Raw genomic sequence first — 21,567 nt, forward strand, 5'->3', positions numbered from 1 at the left:
AAATGTTCTGGGTGAGAGTTTCTGCCATACTAAGAAAAGAAATATTTTAAAGAAACTTTTTTCAGGATGTATTTTTGCATACATGGACATAACTCTTAATGACAGTCATTTTATTGTGTCAATGTAATATGTGCATCATCCACCTACTTACTCCTTATAAAATTTTCTTCACTTTCATCCGCAATACTTAATAAGGTGCCACCTTGCATCTGGCATGAAGAATGTGCCTCATTCCAGGAGAGAGACGAAAGCAGGTTGAATTGGTAGCAAATGTGTGAATTGAGGTCCTTCTCCCAGACAGCGTCACAACTTATCTTTGCAGAGGCTGGAAATAGAACCGATTAAAAACATTCACTGCAGTCTGATTTTATCTATACAGCAGTATATTTCCTGGATGAATCTGAATGGAATGATTCCAACTTGAAAAACCTCTAAAACATCAGTGTCTTATCTATTCTTGATTAGGTCTTTATGGTGAAATCTGCATTGATATTCCATTGACATCTTACAATTATGTTTTTTCCAAGATTTACCTAGGGAAACTTAAGAAATTATCTGAAAAGAAGCTCTGATCTTTCATGGAAAATAATAGAAACTAGTTTTCAGAGAAGGCAATAGAAGTGAAGTATTTGTGAAAATAACATTGGGATTCTTTCATAAGCAGTCATTTAGAATCTTACATTGAACACTGTAAATTTCACATTTATGGGATAGACTGTAATTCTGTTTCAAAAGACTTTTCTCTCCCAATACCAAAATGATAAATGGAATAAAAGGTATATAGCAGATGTATGAGTTATAGGTTTTCAAATAAATGTTGAGCACAGGAACATTGATATTTAGTCTAAAAAAGTTATTTCAGCCAAGAAGAATAGAAGGAAAATCCATTTGTAAGACATTGACCAAAGATTGCATACTATGTTTAAAGACAATTCAGTAAAGTATGAAATGTAGATTTGGAATTTGAAGTTTATTGAAATAACAGACAAAAATGAAGACTTAGTTTGGGTGCTTTTGCCAAAATTTTAAATTGAGCCCCAAGATAACTAGGCAGCCACAAATAATTATCAGAAATCATAGAATTTCATAATGTAGGAAATGGAAACCAATACTTCAGCATGAGTGTAAACAATGGACAGGCAACATGCTATGGTTTAAAACATCTTTCCCCATGTGTGGTCCACAGAACAAGATGACTTCAAAAGGCTCCCAAGAAAATCTGGGCATAATGCATACATAGTGTCCTCTGGGAAATTCACAGTGTGTATTAGCATACTAAAGATTCTGAGAGGTCCAGTGGTTGGGAAATATGCCTATTTCAATTTAGTATACTTCCAACTTATTTGACAATGAAATAGTTTTCATTTTTCCATAAATACTTAAGTTAGATGATTCCCTTGGGAAAAGTGAAAACTTTGTTTTCATGTCTGGTTTCAACCTGTATTCTCCAGAACTGAGTTAGTTCATCAGAAGTTATTAAATCACACATAAATATAAAGTTGTCTATAGACAACCTGGCTGATACATATGTTTACAGAGGGGCACAAGATTGAAAAGGGTGGAGTGCCAAACAACACTGAAGAAAAAGAGGAGAAAGGGAGGGAAAAGAGAGAGGGAAATTGTCTCACCCTGATGGCTGAAATTTCCCCACTGAAATTGGTGAATCTTAGAAACTATATTTAGATAAAATGCCAAGCCTTCCCTGAGATGGGCCACCCAGTGAGCAGTTTTAGACTTTAATTCAGCCATTTTCATCCAACATGACAGCTGATAGGCACAAGAGGAGCAAGGGAGTGTTTACAAGTTCAGTGTGTAGAAGAATCATGGAGCCAGATTGTTTTAAAAAAGAAAAAAAAATGTTATTTTGTTCTCAGTCTGAGAGATTGTGAATCAGGTCTGGGGTGGACTCATGAACATGCATTTAAAATATATTTCTTATTCTAATGAAGATGCTCCATGAAGCAAACACTAGGAAACACTGTCTTAAAGAAAAAAAATTCAAAGCTCTTCCCAAGAAGGGCAGGTCTAAGTTGCCCTTGGCTTTTAGAAGATAGGATGGCAGAAGGAGAGATCTGAGGAGAGAGGAAAGTCAGTTCTGGAACAAGGTACCTGCCTCTCATCTCCTGCCTCGGGGGAAAAACTTGACAATAAATCCGAATTATAAGCCTCCAGGCCACAGCCATATGCACGACAAGAAAAGGTCTGGAGGACATTTCAATTGATCTGACTCCCATTTTGCCAAGAGTTGGTCTTGCCCTTTTCATATATTCTTTTTAGTAACCTGCTTGAATTCTGTATGTTAAGCAGCTAAGTGGGGGATTTGCAGGTGACCATGTCTGTGCTATGTATTACACAGCCCATTTTATGTTAGACTTTCCTTGGCTTTGGACTATCTGTGCCCATTATTAAGGTTAGTTGATAGAGAAACATCAATTAAATATTTGCAAATGTTCTCCTAACAAATCAGTTTATGTCATGGAAATTTAAATAAATTTTAGAACTTATGTTTCTGTGCAGCAGACACGTGCCGTCTCTGCTTCTCTAGGTGGGCTGTGTATTGCTCCATAGGTCTCATTTGAAGGATGTTAAAGCAACAAATGGAATGAAAATGCCACTCAGAGGAGGCCCTGACCCCTCAGGACTGAAGGACTATTTTTTCCAGCTGCCACAGACACCTTCAGCTTTAAGCCTTCTTCAAGGACTACCTTGCCTGAAGAGTCACTTTTCCTCTCCCTTCCCAAGGGCAGCTGGCCCAGCATGACTTGTCAGTGGAGGGATGACCCTCTCACCCCACCAGGGGCAACTTGGAAGCCCCCGCTTGAGAACTCCTCATAACAGTTGGCCTACCAGTTTGGCACAGTACTTCTCTTTTCCCTTTCTTTCACAGGAACTTGTCCTGAGAAGACTCTGGGAGAAACACCCTGCACGCTCCTCCCTGTCTCACATACTGCTCTCTGGGAGCTTGCCTGCCACAGGCTTCTGTCTTGGCCTGGGGTGTCTGTACTTACATAATCTCTCTTCCTGAGCCACTGTAAAAGCAAAATCAAAGGTTTATGTCTCAGGTATGCTTAATTGTTCTGGGAAAAAATCTAATGTAAGGACTAGAATCATCTTATTTTTCTGCATATTTGTCTGCCTAACATCTTTTCTATCACTAAATTTGAGCTCCTTGAACTTTGAGCTCATGCTATTTGAGGAGAGATTACTAAAATCTTTTACATGATGTTCTAAGTAGGTGATCTTTCCCCTCCCAAACTATACCTTCTGGTAATGAGCTGAGGTACATTCATGTCAACCCTGGCTTCACTGGGAATTATGATGAAGATCTAGCCATTCCTCCTCCTCTGTATATGTGGTTTGTTTTTCTTCCCTATGCCTTTGCCATTGTCCTGTTCACTGTCACTTTTTTAAATTGTTGAATTCTTTTTTTTTTAAATGAAGACTTACTCTGTCAGCTCTGTCAGATCAGCTTTTGAACTCCAAGCTGCAAAGTGACTAGTTTTTTCTATCTTTGGTTTTTCATAGACTCAGCAAATAGTAGAATGTTTGCTCCCTACAAAGTGCTGCACTGGTAATTGGGACCCCAGGCCGAGTCAGGACCTGTTGGAATGCACCTTTTCAATGCCTGGCACAGTTCTTGGTAGGTAGCTCTGATCACACCTGAAATTTGACAATGTATTATGTGATTGCTTGTTGATTGCTGTCAGGAAAGCAGAAAGTTCATTCCAGCTTGTTCATGGTATTCCCTGAGTTTCCCAAACAGCATTTAAAGGTTGCTGGATAGGGGATGGGATGCTGTTAAAGAAGACAAGAACTGGTGCCCACAAAGGAAAGGGGAAAATTAATAGGGGTGGGTTACAGAAACCCAGGGAAAGAGATGGTGTCAGTTTTGTCTTATGTTGCCTAATTTTTGAATATGATGAAGACTGAGTCCATTAGTGACTTATGGAGCCCTGTTTCGATGGAAGAAAACAGTCATCTGCCTCCTCTGTGCAGGTGAATACTGCCAAGAAAAGTCACTCCAGTCATCCCATTGTCAACCACCCAAATACTTCCTGGAAACATTACTAGTTTTCTTTAGTAAGCTTTTGCTCTCCCAACAGCTACAATACTTTTCCCCTAGTCCAACCTAGGGAATACAGCATTGTGTGGATATACCATACTATATTTACGTGTTCATCAGTTGGCAGACAGTTACAGTGCTTCTATTTTTTTGGTTGTTCTGAACAGTGCTGTTATGAACATCTGTGTAGAAGTTTTTATGTGGGAATATGTTTTAATTTCTCCTGATTATAGACCTGGTAGTGGAATTGCAGAGTTGGATGGTCCTGGTTAGAGAGTCACCACTCTGTATGTAAACTTTTGACAAACTGACAGACTGTTTTCCAAAGCAACTATGCATTTTACAATTCAACCAGTAATGGAAGGGTTTTTAATTTCCCCACATCTTTGCTAGCACCTGTTATTAACTTTTTGTTGTTGTTGTTGTAGCTGTCCTTGTGGGTGTGAAATGATACCTCTTTGTGGGTTTTGTTTGAATTTCCCTAATGATGTTAAACATCTTTTCATGTGTTTACTGGTCATTTGTTAAGTTTCTTTGGAGAAGTGTCTATTCAGGTATTTCACCTATTTCTAAATGAAATTATTTATCTTTTGATCATTGAGTTGTAAGAATTCTTTTTATATTCTAGATATAAGTTCCTTATCAGATATATGATTTGCAAATATTTTATCCCATTCTATAAGTGGTTTGGGTTGTCTTTTCCCATCCCCTCCTTGCTGGGGAAGTTACCAAGCATGAGCATGGGATCATGTTAGGAAGCACTGAACCACTGAGCCACACCCCCAGGCCACTCTTTTTCACTGTCTTGAGAGTGTCTCTTGAAGTACAAAGTTTTCCATTTTGAGGAAGAGAAGCATTATAGCTTTGCTGACCCAAGTAGAAGGCTCAGGGTAAGACTGGCAATTATACCAGTCTTCTCTGTTATGTCATTCAAGTTACTGATCAAAATTGTGTCAACTGAATAAAATTCAAGGACAAGTCAGACCATTCCAGAGGCTGTAATCTAAAAATATCTCTAACTGTGATTCTCCAGCTGTGTAAGGCACACAACCTAGAGAGATTTAATGTGGCCTAGAATTTCCTCTAAACAAGCCCAGAGAAATTCTCGTATGCCATGTTTATTCCTGAAGGTGTTCAATCACATCCTTTCAGTGCTAGTGTGCTCATACATGGCACATTGTTATATTACACATAAATTCTGCTCACTTACAGCAAACTTTTTTAAAAGGCAGCATCATTTTATTTCTAGACATTTAAAAAGTTTCCATGTGAGAAAGATGAGATGCAGAAGTATGAACATTTACTTTATTCAACTCCTCTGTGTCCTAGCCACTTATTGACCCATGGAAAGAGCTATCAGCTTACTCAGATTTCAGCCTCTCATCTGTCATTTTGAGTTATGTTAGCCACCAGGAACCAAAAGTAACAAGGAAGTAAGAAAACTGGAACCAAAATTTAGCACTGTATAAATAAACATGCTCTCTGCTGGTTGTGGTGGAGGTCAGGAGAGGTGGGATTTGGCAAGCTATCAAGCTAAGAAAGCTTCTGAGCTGTAAGAAGCTGAACAAATAGAGAGTATGAGAAGTGAAAGTCCTGAGCCCCTTGAAATCCAGGCTTCTACCAGGGAATTGTAAGTGGCTACAAGTGACAGAGGATGGTGACAGCATTCTTCTGAGAACCTTAAGGAGAATACTGGAGTTTTTAAAAAGTCCCTAGTATTAGAGCCAAGTGAAATATGTGTTAATTTTATTAGTATTGGTTCATTAATTTGGTTTTAATTATGACATCTATTGGAGACAGAAACAGAAGGATAAGATGTAAATAATATGACATCTGTTGAGGAATTCAAGGGGGATAGAAACTACTTGCATGTATAACTACACACTTAAATTAAGATTCAGAGAGAGAAGCTGGCCATCTGACAGTTATTAAATAGTGAAATGCTTTCATGCTAGTTGGTAAATAGCTACTGTCCTAAGCCCCTGCTGCCCAGACTTCTCTGTATCCTTCACCCCTCCCCCATTTTAGCAGCTAAGGGATTCATACCTGCAATGATCCTATAACTACCAACCCCCACACTAACATCTCCACACCAAGATCTCCACTAAGAGCTTCTCTTTGAAACCATATTGGCCATTAAATGACTTCATGTCACCCGTGAATTAGATATATGTTACATGGAATTTCCTGCACATTATGAATTGTCTGATGAAGAATTATCTGTATCAGGATCACCTCAGGTACCTGTCAAAAATGTGGATGCTGGAATCCACTGGAGAGAAGGTAAGCATTTGCATTTTAATTATTTCCCAAATGGTTCTAATCAAATCAAATATAGTCTGCCTTTTCTGGCATATGGTAAACCTGTCTCCCCTCTCCTCCACTAGATGCCAGATTCTTTGAAGGGAGAATTAAAAGTTCCAAAACTCCTGATACTCACCACTGGCCCTAATCTAGTGCCTGTGGACCAGCAATAAAGAGGAAAGATCATTGATTTGGAAGCATGTACTTAAGGTTGGGGATGTAGCTCAGTAGTAGAGTACTTGACTACCATTCACGAGGCCCTGAGCTCAATTTCCAGTAATCACAAAATGACAACAAAAACAAAAGTATATATGCTGAAAGATAAATTAAGTCTGATGGTAGTGTCTGATTCTTGTCAGGACTAACTGTGTGCCAGGCACTATGGTGTCTTGGAGATGTCATGCAGTTGAATCCAAACAATTCAATTAGGACAATGCTATTTTCTCCATTCTATAACCAAGGAAGCCGTGACTCAGAGAGACAGAAGGACCTTCCTCGAAATCTACTTGTTGGGAGGAAGCAGGACTTCAGCCTTGATTTGTCAGGTTCAAAGCCTCTACTCTTCCCTACTTACTAAGTTATACTGACTCTTACAATAGAAAACAATTCTACAGATAATTTATAAGTCAAGATTCTTTGGAGTTAATCTCTTTAATTTGCTTTTGTTTTAAATTTAATGTTGTATTTTGTTATATATTGGAAGGAAAGAAGGCAGGGAAGATGAAGAGACTGTAAAATCTTTACTCTCTGACACACAGGAACCAAGGTGAAGGAAATGGAATACAGAAAGCAGAAAGTGTTCATAAATATTCTCCCATGCTTAGAAACAAGTGGAAACCCTTTAGTTAAATAAAATAAAATAAAAAATAGGCACTAACTGAAACAAAAGAGCATTGCAGCTGTCACTGAACCTAGAAAATCAAGTTGAGAGAAAGATGTTGAGGCTATGGCTGGACAGTAAGTGGCAAGGGAAGGGAGTCAGGATGAGAACCCACTGTTGAGAAATAATGAGGGAAACTGCGATTTTATAGAAAGATCATCAAGGGGCTGGCTGATGCCTGGACTTGACAATGGGCAAGACAAGCAGTCTGGATGTGGGGAAATTAGGGCAGCTCATAAGAGGTAGAGGACTGAAAGGATAACTGGGCTTCTTATACATTCAGGTTTGTTTTCAAGTACCCTGCGAGAAGCTGAGATTAATTTGATCTCAGAGTATTATAATTTGATTCCAGTTAAAGTATCCTTATGCAATGAGCTTAATGAAGAATGACTAATTAACATCTTTTGAACATAAGGACAAAAAGGAATATACATCAAAATTGTCTTTTCAAGCTAAGAACAAACCCCAAATCAAAATCTGGATTAATGGAATCAAAGTGCTTATTCAGACTTCAATCCATCAACCCTGGTGCTTTTCTTTAGGTGCAGATAACTTTCTAATCATCCTCGATTCATTCATGACATATGGAGAACACTACATTTATTCTTACTGGGATCTGGGCAGAATCCCCACTTCTCATCTCTTTCGTATCGGCTTGTGGTGGCACACCACAGCAAGTCATCTTCCCGGCCTTCCCTGGTGCATTCATGATGCCACTGGTGTTTATACTGGAAAGGAAACATACATGGTGTTCCATGGGCATTCCCTTTGATTGTATACAAATCTAGGAGAAAAAAAAAATGGACAAAGTCAAATATGGTGTCAGCTTCATCTTTGGCAACTATTATCTGGCTAATGTATTTTCATTGACTGAAAAACTCCTAGGATCAGGTATTGACTAAAGCTCAGTGAGACCTCAGGTCCTCACTGTCCAGTGTCTGTAGAAGTGCCAGGACCAATGCTGGGCTCAGAGGAAGTCTGGGTAAATGGTTTGCTTATTTATTTGTCTATGTGTTTATTTACTATGGTGCATTGCTAGAGCAGCATACATTGTTTGTGGATGAAAAGGAAAATTTAATGGAGATTTTACTTGAAAGTATCTTCCAGTCCCCAAATATATCAGCTATCAGCATCTAACCCTAATAGTTTCATAGGCATTTATTAATTTATTCATTCAATAAATATTTATTGAGCATTTAATATACCCTACACTGGGGTATAGAAATGAACAAAATATCAAAAATTTCTTTTTGTGAGGAGCTTTTGGTTTAGTGGGAGAAATAAACATATAATACAATCTGGGTAGTGATAAATGCCAGGAAGAAAAGTGAGATATAGAGAACAGAGAGAGAGAGAGAGAGAGAGGGAGAAAGAGAGAGAGAGAGAGAGGAATATGACAAGGTGGAAGGGTACTTTGGGTAGAGCAGTCAGTGTAAGACCTCTCTGAATAAGAGCTGGATGAAGCAAGAGTGATAGTCTTGGGAAAAGTTTTCCTGGCAGAAGGAACAGCAAGTGTAAAGAACTGGAGAAAACAGCATGTGTGTGTTGGGGGGTGAGGGTGAGGGATGTGAATGAAAAAGGGCAAGGATGCTTGAGGGGAAGAGGAAGCAGGGAAGTACTGCCTCATCCTATTGTTACAGACTTTGTTCTTTACTCTGAAGGTGGTGGGAGATCACTGGTAAATTTTGAATGAGAAAGTGACAAGATCAGATTTCCATTCTTAAAGAATCACTCTGGGTTGCATTGTGACAAACAGCCTAAATGGTGAAAGGATGAAGAGGGCTGGTTGGCAGCTTCTACAGTGGTCCAGACAGAGATGGCCATGCCAGGTGTTCTGCTGGCTGCTTTTTCAGAGTACTGCAAATAATCCAGCATCCTTGACCATAGGCAGAAATCAACAAAAACTCAACTTGGGCTTTCTATAAAGCAGAGGATCAGAGCCACCCTTAATTAAGTCACTGATCCTGAACAAAAAAGGTCAGTTGTGGAGATTTCCATCACTTTCCCACCACTGGCAGGGGCCAGACTGAGGTCATAACATTTACCAGCCATAGCAGTTAGGCATTTCTAGGAATTAGAAATACTTCAGAACGCATCCTTTTGTTTCAATCTTCTGCCTTCTACTCAGAAGCATGTGTTGCCTAGAGTCTTCCCATGTGCATTGTGGGTATGTGGCTAAAACTTAACACAAAGCAAAGTTCAAGTTCTTCCTTAGAACTGTAGAGTTTTCAGAATGCTAGTCTATAGTGCTTAGTTTATTGTAGTAAGCCCCCAAAATGTCTCGCTCTTGGCCCTCTTTTCACTTAGTCCCTATAGCTGTAGGAGAAGGTCTTGCTTTGAGCCTTAGGGGTTCCTTGCTCTGCTTCCCAGGTATAGGGTTTTTAGGAGGACATGCTCTCATAAAAGCATAATTCCTATGATCAGCATAGGAGAGGGACCACATGTGTCTTGTTGGCCTTTATAAGCCAGGTGCCTAGCACTGAACCTGATGAAAACTCAGTGCTCAACATGTGTCAGATGGATGGATAGATGGATAGATGTGTGGATGGATGGGTAGATGAATGAATGAATACAGCTACAAGATTAGCCCTAATGACAGAGCTAGAGTGTCAGAATTTATGTGACTTTTTAAAAAATGTTTTGTTCTTTTTCTGTTTAAGAATGCTAAAAATAACAGAAGTATGGAAAATGAAAGTCTTCCAATAAATCATGCCTCCTACATTCCATGCTTGACACACAACAAATAACCCTTGACAACAGTGTATCATTTATCTTCCAGTGCCTTGTAGTATGACTGTCACATGGATGCCAGCCAGGCTTTAGGAGGCATTTGTGTCCTACAGAGACACCTCCATAAGCAAGGCTGAGCTGCTACAAAAAAAAAAAAAAAAAAATTGTGTGGCAGGGGCAATTATTGTATTTGTCAATGCAAAAGCTTCACTTTACATACTGTTTTCTTCTGCTTTCCTTTCTCTCTCTGTCTCTGTCTCTCTCTCTCATTCTTTCTTCTCCTTTCCATTGATTCCCAAAGATAGTTAAATGTTTTTTCCTTTCAACACCTGCCTCTTTAGCAGAATTTAACAGAAACATTCCAAAACTCCAGTAATCCTTTTACTATAAGCAAAGAAGACACTAAGATATGTTTACCAGAAGTCTTTTGACATTGCACTTCCTACTTCCTTCATGCTGCTTTGTAAATCTTTACTGATGGAATACTTTCTAAATACTAAATATCATTCCACAAGTTCTCTGTTTTAATTATTTTTACCTTTGTGAAGATGTTCACAAATGTCTCTTCCACCTGACATGTAGGAAATCCATGTATGAAGTTGTTTCCATGCAGTCACAACCATGTTGTCATGCTTCACCTGGACCATGTACTGGAGTGGACCCAAGATCATTTTTCTATTACAGTGCCACCGCAAGGAAACATGGGAAGAATCACATTCATATATGCTTAATGGCTGCTCTGGATTTGATAAATTCAGGCCCAGACAACCGTTGCCTCCCAAGTTATAAAGGTGGTGGTTTGAAACCCATTTCCACAGCATGTACTTGTTTGGTTGTTGGCAGTTCTCCAGGGTCAGTACAGATTTACTTGCCTGAATACATTTCTTGAGGCTCTCACTTTGGATAATGAATATTCCTTTATCTGTAACAGAAAAGCAGATGTAGTATGCAATTTTCATATATAATTAATTACTGTCATGAAGATCCCAGAATATACATCTAAGCTGTGATAAGTCACCATTGTCAACATTTTGGTTGGGCAGACGTGGAGCTAATGGGTAGGGTTCAGAAGGTCCTCATTTGCAGAAAAGAGGAGTTTCTTGGGAAGCATTAAAGTTTCTTGGGAGACCTTTGATCTAGGACCCCCTTGATCATGTAGGAACAGGTCTATCTACCAACCACTCAATGGTACTAATGAGTGAAGGCTTTCAGCACAACTGGATAGTGAATGACAATACTCAGGGACACTGATGTTGAGGGATGTGGTGAGACTTTGGCTTTCTTTGGACAAATGCCTGGATATTAGCAACATATCAGCTCAATCAAGAGTCACTGAAGTGAGAATCTCTACCATCATGCTCCTGTGGAAAACCAAGAAGATATAAGGAAGGTGTTACTTTGTCTCCTAATGTAGAATTCAGTGAGAGTGAGAACACAATGCTTCTTCACATTTGCTGTGCTGGATCCATCAGGAATAGAAAAGTGGCAACATCTTGCTTTAAGGATAGATTCTTATGAGGAGCATCCTTGTTGGGTGGGATTGGCAGTAGTAGATGGATGCCTGGGACACTCTACACCTAGATACAAAAGACATGCTGGAGCAGCATGGGGACAGTAGAAACTACAGGTTACAAGGACACACAGAGAAGGTATGCACTTTGTGACGTAACCCTGAGCTCTCCCCCTGAAGCCAGAAGAAGGAACGGAGGTAAGTTCCTTTTGGAAAAGTTGGCGGGACCCAGCTAGGAAATGCATTGTTGGTTACCTGTCTGGTGCCTGACTTTACTTCAAGCTGCTAACTTGGAAGTCACCTATTGTACAACAGCTATGGACTTGTTTTCTCACAGGCTTTTTGAAGATGGTAACCATGTCTTGTTTCTTTGTTCTAAGCACAGGGTGTACTGAACACATTGTCAAGTGTGTTGACTCCATATGCCAGCTAGGCCCATGGCAGCCGAGGTTGTCTTGGCTCACAGTGCCTAGTTGGGTCCACAAGCTCTCCTCTAGCCAGAATCCCACCTTATATTTTACTTCTTGTCTATTCTTAAAAACTCTGAAGAGACATTATCAGGTTCCCTTAAAATGGGTGGGTTTTAGGGCAGGTCCTGTCACATGGCAGGAGTAAAGCAAGGACAGGCAGAGATTCAAGGGATTGGAACAGCATGGGGGAGCAATTCTTCTTTTTGTAAAGTTCTTTTGCTTTCTCCAGAGTTAACCAGACCAGGAAGAACTGATTTACAGTAACAAAAACAACTTAAGACACTGTTAAAAAATTGTCAGTATATTAATGAAAGTCATACCTCACTTAATAATTGATAACCTTTCCTATAGCCATGTGTTTGAGGAGTTAAATTAGTTGTCAGAAAATTGCTTTGATCACCATACATCAGAGCAAAAGAGTAGGGAGTGGCAGTGTGGGGGTAGGGGGCAGAGAATGAATAGTTTTAGGAGATTTCATTTAGATCTGGAAATTTGTTTTCCTAATAAAGGCCATGTCTGTATGGGTATAAGTGATAGTCATTCAAAATCGAATCCACCTCTCACCAATGTGATATGGACTCTGATAATTAACCTTCTCTCCAACACTCCTTTTCACCTTTTCATGCCTGGGTAGAATGTTAACCTTAATTTCTGTTGTAATCTACTAATTACTTTCTAGCTAGTTCAGAGTTTCATTAATTTTTCATTAAAGGATAATTATTTTACTATAATGGTTCTGAAGATCAGCTTCTACCTAATATGTACATTGAAATATTCAGTTCTGCATCCTACTGACTAGGCCTTAGTTTATACACCTGATATAGGTAAGTAGACTAGTGGCTCAGAGCTTGGGACTCAGGCAGACCCACAACAGACCAGCTGTTGTGGGCAGATTACTTGATTTCAGAGTCTCACTGAACTGAGAATATGTGTGATATTGACCTCATAGGGATATTAAGAATAATCCATTAAAGAACCCATGCAAAACACCACAAGAGACCATGGGAAGACCTCAGTAAGCATGAACTGTTCTTATTATCCTTTGGACTTCATGATTCTTAGCCTATACATCTGGCTATAGGTGTGGCTGAACGCTAGCAAGTCTGAGGATTCTCCAAGGACTTTTCTTCTTTCAACATTAGTGTGAAAGCTTATTTTTACTTTAGTTTCTGTAATACACAGTGGGTGCAGACTTGTTGGTTTTAGACAATCCTGAGACACCATGCTGTTACCCTTTATGGAGGACAAATACTCTCCATTAAGCAGACAGAACAGATCTTGTCCACTTGTTTAAGTATATGAACAATTACAAATAAGTTTCCATCAGTTGCTTTTTCACATTCCCTCCCTGTAAAGTCTCTACTGCAGTTGTTTTCTTTTTATGGGAATAAGAAAACTATATGATATGGATAAGTAGTGTGTAAGTGGAGGGCTGTATGGCTGTGAATAAGTAGACATGGGAATTACACATCACTAAGATTTGAGGTGAAAAATAACATTTTAAACTTCTAAATTACTGTGTTAAGAGAAAAAGAATGACAAAACTAGAACTTCTGTATTCATAAAAATACTTTTCCTAGCAGAAGACATTAGACACGTCTAATCCATGTTGCTCAATTTTGGGATGCCATTACTTTTCCAAGCTGGCTTCTTTTAGGATGTAGTTTTGGAAAAGTTTTTCAGCTTGTATCATAAACAAGTACCTGTGTCTTACCTATAAGAATGAGCAAGCTACCTCCAAATACATTAAGCTAACAAAATGAACGGAGTCCATTTTCCCATTAAGTTATAATAGAATCTGATTCTAGCATTTTTTAATCTCCATAAATTCACTACCGAAAACAAGTTTTCAAATAGACTATAAAGAGACGCACTATAGGTACCAATATTCCAGTTGTTTTTCTGTGCACATATTATTTGTCTCTAACAAAACTATGATGTGAAAATAGGCCACTAATCTTCAGTGTGTGTAGTTGTCGTATTTCAAAAAGGATGAAAATCAAATGTGGGAGGAATCAAGATTGATTATATATGTCAAGGACATCAGTTCTGCTTGAACACTGATTAAGTGATTAATGAAGAACTGCCAGAATTACTAAATCTCTTTTCAGGAAAATGTTATTGTACTTCCCTTTATAAGTTTAGGGAGAGAAGAAGGATCGATTTACTAGTAGTAATTTATAAGCTAATTTACATCCTTTTAAAAAAAAACCTTGGAAGACAGCGCTTCTACTTTCTACTTCTAAGTTCCTTCTCGGAGATCATTTCAGACCCAATTTTTGATCCCATGAGATAACATGTACTTTTTCCCTCCTTCGAGGAGGAGAATGCTGGCTCCATCAACTGTTGAACTTAAAGCCACAGTTTTGTTTTTTTCTTTATTTCATGACCTCATGTGGAATACTCATTCACTCATTCACTTGCTCAACAAGCATTCATTTAGTGCCAATGGGAAGCACTGTGTATAGAGCTAAAGACAGAGGAATTATTTGCCTCTCTTTTGAAACTGTATCTATTTGTTCTGGAATCATAGGAGTTTACCTAGCTAATAAAAAGAAGGAAGTTCCATCATTTCTAAAGAAAACACAACAATAATTGTACTCAAAATAAGCCTGTATAAACAAGTGATTAAAAAGAAAATAGACCAAAATTAAAGACACTTGACTGGGTGGTCAACTGATGTTGTGTATGAGGTAGATAGGACTTGTATCTGAGTGAGGAGCGTGTCTGTACACACATACATGCTTGCCATTTTCTAGGGAGGACAAAACAGAATAGCACTGGATGAATAGGATGAACATGGGTACAGCAGAAGAGACTAACTTTACCCGGAAATCCAGAATTTTGAACTTCAGAGCTAGATTGGACTGTAAAGGTTTCTTAGTTGAACCAGTCTTTTACTTTTTTTATCCCCAAATCCTTTTAGCCTTAGGATACAAGTATTAAATTTACTAAGGACCATATTCCATCAAGTTGCGCCTTTATTTGTATATATCCACTTATAACTTTGGAAGAAGAAAATGAACTGCTACAGATTGTCACCAAACATTTTGAAGTAGAAGACTCGAAATTTCAAACAACAAATATATATTGTGTGCCTAAGATGCTTTGTGTTGGGAATCCTCTAGATGGAAAGATATTTATGTCATAGGGCTTGCCCTCAACTCATGTTCTCTGGGAATCACTGAAATGTACACAGGTAATTATAACTTAACGCCAAAATGTATTTTGACATGAGATATATGAAGGACAATGGGATGGAAGCCACAGGGAAAAGGCATCAGTTTGGCCTAGAAGATCAGAGCATCAGCCAACTCACCTCACATTTTCACCCAATGAATTCTGATTAGGGGCCTAATATTTGTAACAATGGGGATATGGTCCTAGCTAGAGACTGTCATTTTCACAGAGTGGCCAGGAGAGTAGGGAGATGAAGAGGTGAGGGATTGTGTAAGGAGACATTTTGGACAGGAAATGACAAAAATAGTCAGCTTTGGGATGATGATGCCAAGGAATATGAAAGATTTTGGTAGTAGTAGAGAATGAAGTTAGAAGGAGGTGGTTTGGGGCTTGGCAGAGCGGCTCAAGTGGTAGAGCACCTGCCTAGCGAGCACGAGGTGCAGAGTTCAACCGCCAGTACTGCTTATTAAAAAAAAACAAGTGGTTTGGGGTCATTTTATGAACTTGAACTTTATTCAAAGCTTTTTATATTATTTTTCAGATGAAAAGGAGCATTGGGAAGAACAATACATGGCTGAGGCTCCAGCACAGAAGATACGAGGGAGTCAAACAAAACATTTATCAAGCACCTGCTCAGCGTCCAACATCACTTGAGGTGCTGAGACAACTGAAGACAAATAACCAAGCTCATTTGGATGGGGTGAGACAACACATGAGAGGACCCAAGGGACAGTCTGGAGACTATGCTATGAGCCAGCAGGGGTTCTGAAGGAGTCAACTGTCAATGCAATTGTGATGCAAAAGGAAAAGTGGGAGAAGTTAGAGTCCAGTCCTGGAGGGACATTTCTAAGGGAAGGAGAACGACAGGATCAAGAGATGAACAGAATGTGAGGTGCTGTGGTTTGGATATGCATGAGAGTGCTCCCTGGGTTCATGTAGGAGCTTGAGTCTCAGAGCAGTGATGTGCCAGGTGGTGGGACCTTTAAGAAGGGGGAATACAGGAAAGTAATTAGATTACTGAGGGTGCTGCCCTGGCAAAGAATGGATTCAGCAACATAGTAAAAATGTCTATACTTCCAAAAGTAATCTACATGTTTAATGCAATTCCCATCAAAATTTCAATGACATTCATTAAAGAGATTGAAAAATCTACTGTTAAATTTATATGGAAACTCAAGAGGCCACGAATAGCCAAGGCAATACTCAGTCAAAAGAACAATGCTGGAGGTATCACAATACCTGACTTCAAACTATATTACAAAGCAATAACAATAAAAACAGCATGGTACTGGCACAAAAACAGACATGAAGACCAGTAGAACAGAATAGAGGACCCAGATATGAAGCCACACAACTATAACCAACTTGTCTTTGACAAAGGAGCTAAAAATATATGATGGAGAAAAAGCAGCCTCTTCAACAAAAACTGCTGGGAAAACTGGTTGGCAGTCTGCAAAAAACTGAAACTAGATCCATGTAGATCACCCTATACCAATATTAACTCAAAATGGATCAAGGATCTTAATATCAGACCACAAACTCTAAAGTTGATACAGGAAAGAGTAGGAAATACTCTGAAGTTAGTAGGTATAGGTAAGAACTTTCTCAATGAAACCCCAGCAGCACAGCAACTAAGAGATAGCATAGATGAATGGGACCTCATAAAACTAAAAAGCTTCTGCTCAACAAAAGAAATGGTCTCTAAACTGAAGAGAACATCCACAGAGTGGGAGAAAATATTTGCCAGCTACACATCAGACAAAGGACTGATAACCAGAATATATAGGGAACTTAAAAAATGAAATTCTCCCAAAACTAACGAACCAATAAAGAAATGGGCAAGTGAACTAAACAGAACTTTCTCAAAAGAAGAAATTCAAATGGCCAAAAGCACATGAAAAAATGCTCACCATCTCTAGCAATAAAGGAAACACAAATTAAAACCACACTAAGATTCTACCTCACCCCTGTTAGAATAGCCATCATTAGCAACACCACCAACAACAGGTGTTGGCGAGGATGTGGGGAGAAAAAGGAACCCCCTTACACTGTTGGTGGGAATGTAAACTAGTACAACCACTCTGGAAAAAAATTTGGAGGCTACTTAAAAAGCTAAACATTGATCTACCATTTGGTCCAGCAATACCACTCTTGGGGATATACACAAAAGACTGTGACACAGGTTACTCCAGAGGCATCTGCACACCCATGTTTATTGCGGCACTAGTCATAATAGCCAAGTTATGGAAACAGCCAGGATGCCCCAGCACTGACGAATGGATTAAGAAAATGTGGTATCTATACACAATGGAATTTTATGCAGCCATGAAGAAGAACAAAATGTTATCACTTGCTGGTAAATGGATGGAATTGGAGAACATCATTCTGAGTGAGGTTAGCCTGGCCCAAAAGACCAAAAATCATATGTTCTCCCTCATATGCGGACATTAGATCAAGGGCAAACACAACAAGGGGATTGGACTTTGAGCACATGATAAAAGCTTTAGCACACAGGGGAGGGGTGAGGATAGGTAAGACACCTAAAAAATTAGTTAGCATTTGTTGCCCTTAACGCAGAGAAACTAAAGCAGATACCTTAAAAGCAACTGAGGCCAATAGGAGAAGAGGACCAGGAACTAGAGAAAAGGTTAGATCAAGAAGAATTAACCTAGAAGGTAACACACATGCATAGGAAATTAATTTGAATCAATTCCCTGTATAGCTATCCTTATCTCAACTAGCAAAAACCCTTGTTCCTTCCTATTATTTCTTATACTCTCTCTTCAACAAAATTAGAGATAAGGGCAAAATAGTTTCTGCTGGGTATCGAGGGGGTGGGGGGGGAGAGGGAGGGGGCGGAGTGGGTGGTAAGGGAGGGGATGTGGGCAGAGGGTAGAAATGACCCAAGTATTGTATGCACATATGAATAATAAAACAATAAAAATTAAAAAAAAAAAGAATGGATTCAGTTCTCATGGGACTCTGTTGGTTCTCCTGAGCTGACTGTTATAAAAAAAGAGCAAAACTGGTCCGGTTCCTCCCATCTCTCGCTTTCTATTTTGCTCTCCTTCTCACACCCACTTCTCCTTTTCACATCATTCTGATGCCATCCACATAGATCCTCGCCAGAGCTGAGTTAATGCTGGCACCATGCCCTTGAGCCTCCAGAATGGGGAGCTAAATAATCCTATTTTCTTTATAAGGTCCCCAGCCTTGGCTCCTTCACTGTAGTAACAGGAAACTGCATGGGGAGTCTGGAAAGGTTGTTGCAATGACTCATTTTTGACCTCGGGTATTCAGGTGGCTGTCAGATATCTACCAATTCCTATGATGCCTTGAGGTCAGAGTCTAAAGCCTGGGGCCATTAGTGAAGTTACTTAAAGGAAGCAGCTCTTAAACACCCTTTTATTTACTCTTCAGTAACCCTTCTGATCACCTCTTTGGTGTCCCCTTCTCTTTAGGTAGTTCTTCTCTTAGAACTGTCTAAATGAAGGGTTGAGGTGTTAAGCCTCAGTGAAAGTGTTCGCACTTTTAACAATAACAACAAACCACTTGAAAGAAACAATTAAACAAAATTCCTAAAGAAATACTGTCTTGATGGTATTTTGGCAAGCAAACGGCTTTCTGATACTCAATAAGTGACACCGTGACAAAGTTCACCGAGTCCAACTATCCACATACAGTTGGCCTCTGTGCCACTCTATGTTAAGGCAACTGGCAGGAAAAGTTCAAGTGCATGGTTCACATCAAATGCAATGTACAAGACAAGCTATTAGGAAGCCACAGCTTGCAAACTGCAATCCAATTTCAATCTCCTGCCCCAGGCCCCTTGGGCTTAAAACCTCTTCTGTTCCATCCACCCACACCTCTGCTGCTCTCCTCATACACTGCCTGCCTACAGTCTCTTTTGAGTCATTCCATTGCCTTGCTGTTCTGACAGTACTGCTGCTTACACAGGGAAGGGTGTGAAGGCAGCAGGAAAGGCATCTCTCTGTAACTAGCCTGAAAGGTGGGTGGTTTCTCTCTGAGGATGTATCTACCTTTTCCAGTGTCACAAATTTTGGATTGTCTGTTGTCTTTAGTGACAATAGATTCATATCTGATTGTATTCTTACGATGACTCTGTAGTAGGAAGGGATATTTAAGCTGTTGAGTCAAGTCCTATTCATAGCCCAGTGATGTGGAAAATCTGGGTTCTTCATATGGCTTTCCAAACTAATAAGTAAGAAATTTCTCATGCTCGCAAGAAGCAGTTTGTGCACAGTTCTTAAAGAACATGTCACAACATGGGACAATGTTCCAGTCCTCCTAGGCCTTTCTGAATGACAGTGTGCATTTCATCTCAACTCATCTGATTTAGATAGAGTATATGTCTTTTAACCTTGAAAACTTTTGGCTCCTGTCAATTGCTTTCTATTAACCAACTAAAAAGTTACTTAAGTACATTAAAAAAAAAAGTCTCCTCCCACATCACATCTTCCTTCCCTTTCCTTGTCCTAGCGTTGCCCTTGACTCTGAGCCATCTTTATTCTCCTGCAGCTTCTGAACCTGGATAATCACCACCTCTGCAGGCTTGGGGGACCCCTCTTGCTAAATCTTTTTATGTGTTCTCTTCCCCTTTCTCTCTAATCTCCCCAAATCACTGCTCCAAGTTCCATGAGGCACACAATACTCTTTGTCACATGTGGGAAAAATGAAACCTAGCTTAATCAGCTCCACTGGGCTGCACTTTTGTGAGGCTGCAAATTGCCTGTGACCAACCCCTGCGGGTGGGTTAACCCTTTCAGATGGTCCTTGCCACTCTCTCTGTTCTCGCCCAGTCCCATTCCCTCCCCCTCCCTCCTTCTTTGTCCTGGCTCTTTGCCACAACTCTGTATCTTAACAATGAATTTTAAAACTGAGTTGAAAACATTTTTCCCCTTTTAGATTTAAGACTATTCCCCCACCATTTTGCTTTTATTTAACTGGAAAATACCCAACAGACCTTGCTGGTATAAAAACCATTATTCACAGTGGCTCTGTTATTATCCTATATACTGTGTTGAAAATCTCCCATCTTAGTCACTAGGGAGCCTCTTTACAAAGAGCAAGCTATGGCAGGACACAGTAAGACAGGCATTGTTAAACTTCTCTCACAAATGCCTGCATATTAAAGCCCTAGGGGAAATGATAGGAAGACTAGGTCACCAAAAGCAAATAAAAACAGAAAACAGCTCTGCCGACCAAAACAACTCTGGAAATGACAGCATATAACATTACTGAAAGCATAAGTGTTTACACTGGTCTATCCATTTTAATTCCTTTAGAATGTGCCTGTTTAAAGATTTGTAAGTGCAAAGTAGAAATTTAATAAACATGCAGAAAAAGCTTTTTTTCTTTCTTGGTGATACTGGGGTTTGAAGAACTCAGGGCCTCACATTTGCTAGGTAGACACTCTACTACTTGAGCCACTCTGCCAGCCCTTTTTTAGCATTGGGCATTTTCAATATAGGATCTTATGAAGTATTTGCCTGGGCTGGCTTCAAACTCGGATCTTCTAGATCTCCACCTCCTGAGTAGATAGGATTAAGATGTGAGCCACTGGTGCCCAGCCAGAAAAAACTTGATGGTAGGTATAATGTGAATCTCTGTCTTAGCTTGCTAGAGTTACCACAACAGAGTACCACAAAGTGTGTGGCTTAAACAACAGATGTTTCTTTTCTCATAATTCTGGAAGCTACAGTGTGAGGTTAACTGTGGCAGGCTTGGTTCTCTCTGACGGCTGTGAGGGAAGGATCCGTTCTAGCCTTTCTCCTTGGCTTTTAGATAGATCCTGGTCTCCCTTTGTCTCTTCAAATCATCTACTTATGTGTCCAAATTTCCCCTTCTTTTGAGATTAGGGTTACCATCTAATCACCTCATTTAAACTTATTTATTCCTATAAAAACCCTACCTCCAAATAGGGTCTCATTCTTAAGTACAGGGGCGTTAAGACTCCTAAATATGAATTTGGGGACAAGGACACAATTCAGCGCGTTATATTGGCTACATAATTTGCATAGCCTGGGGTAAAATGAAAATGTGCTTTACTGTCTGAATGTCAATCTCTCCTCCCCATGGGTCCACAAGGGACTGCAACTTGCATGCCATAACACGCTTGGCACACAGTCAGTACTTGGACTGAACATAGGTGAGAGTTCTCACAGAACATGCAGTGGGGTTGGATAGTAGCTGACCTCGCCTGCCCAGAGATGCCACACAGTATCCATTCCCAGGTCCCAGACCTTTGGCTTCCAGGTCTCAATGCAACAAAGTTGCTACTGAGGTGGAAGAAACAGCAATGTGGGCAGGAGTGGAAAAGGAGACAGAAGAGAATCCATCCTGATGAGGTAAGAAGGTAAAACCAGGTGAACTGAGTCTGAAGCCTCTAGCTTTGCTCCACTAATCCATC

General features: G+C 39.7%; 1 protein-coding gene across 3 annotated transcripts in view; it reads right to left on the bottom strand.

Annotated features, from left to right (window-relative positions):
• The window catches only part of Pla2r1 (phospholipase A2 receptor 1), a 122,996-nt gene that overhangs the window by 94,358 nt on the left and 7,071 nt on the right, over positions 1 to 21,567 (bottom strand). For all 3 annotated transcript variants that reach the window (XM_074070929.1, XM_074070927.1, XM_074070930.1), the window contains exons 2-4: positions 10,516 to 10,899; positions 7,858 to 8,031; positions 152 to 325 (exon numbers count right to left, since the gene is read on the bottom strand). In XM_074070929.1, the coding sequence (XP_073927030.1) occupies positions 152 to 325; positions 7,858 to 8,031; positions 10,516 to 10,899 (732 nt within the window). The remainder of the gene's footprint in view (positions 1 to 151; positions 326 to 7,857; positions 8,032 to 10,515; positions 10,900 to 21,567) is intronic.

This window comes from Castor canadensis, chromosome 4 (genome assembly GCF_047511655.1).
Source record: "Castor canadensis chromosome 4, mCasCan1.hap1v2, whole genome shotgun sequence".
NCBI classification, from domain to species: domain Eukaryota; kingdom Metazoa; phylum Chordata; class Mammalia; order Rodentia; family Castoridae; genus Castor; species Castor canadensis.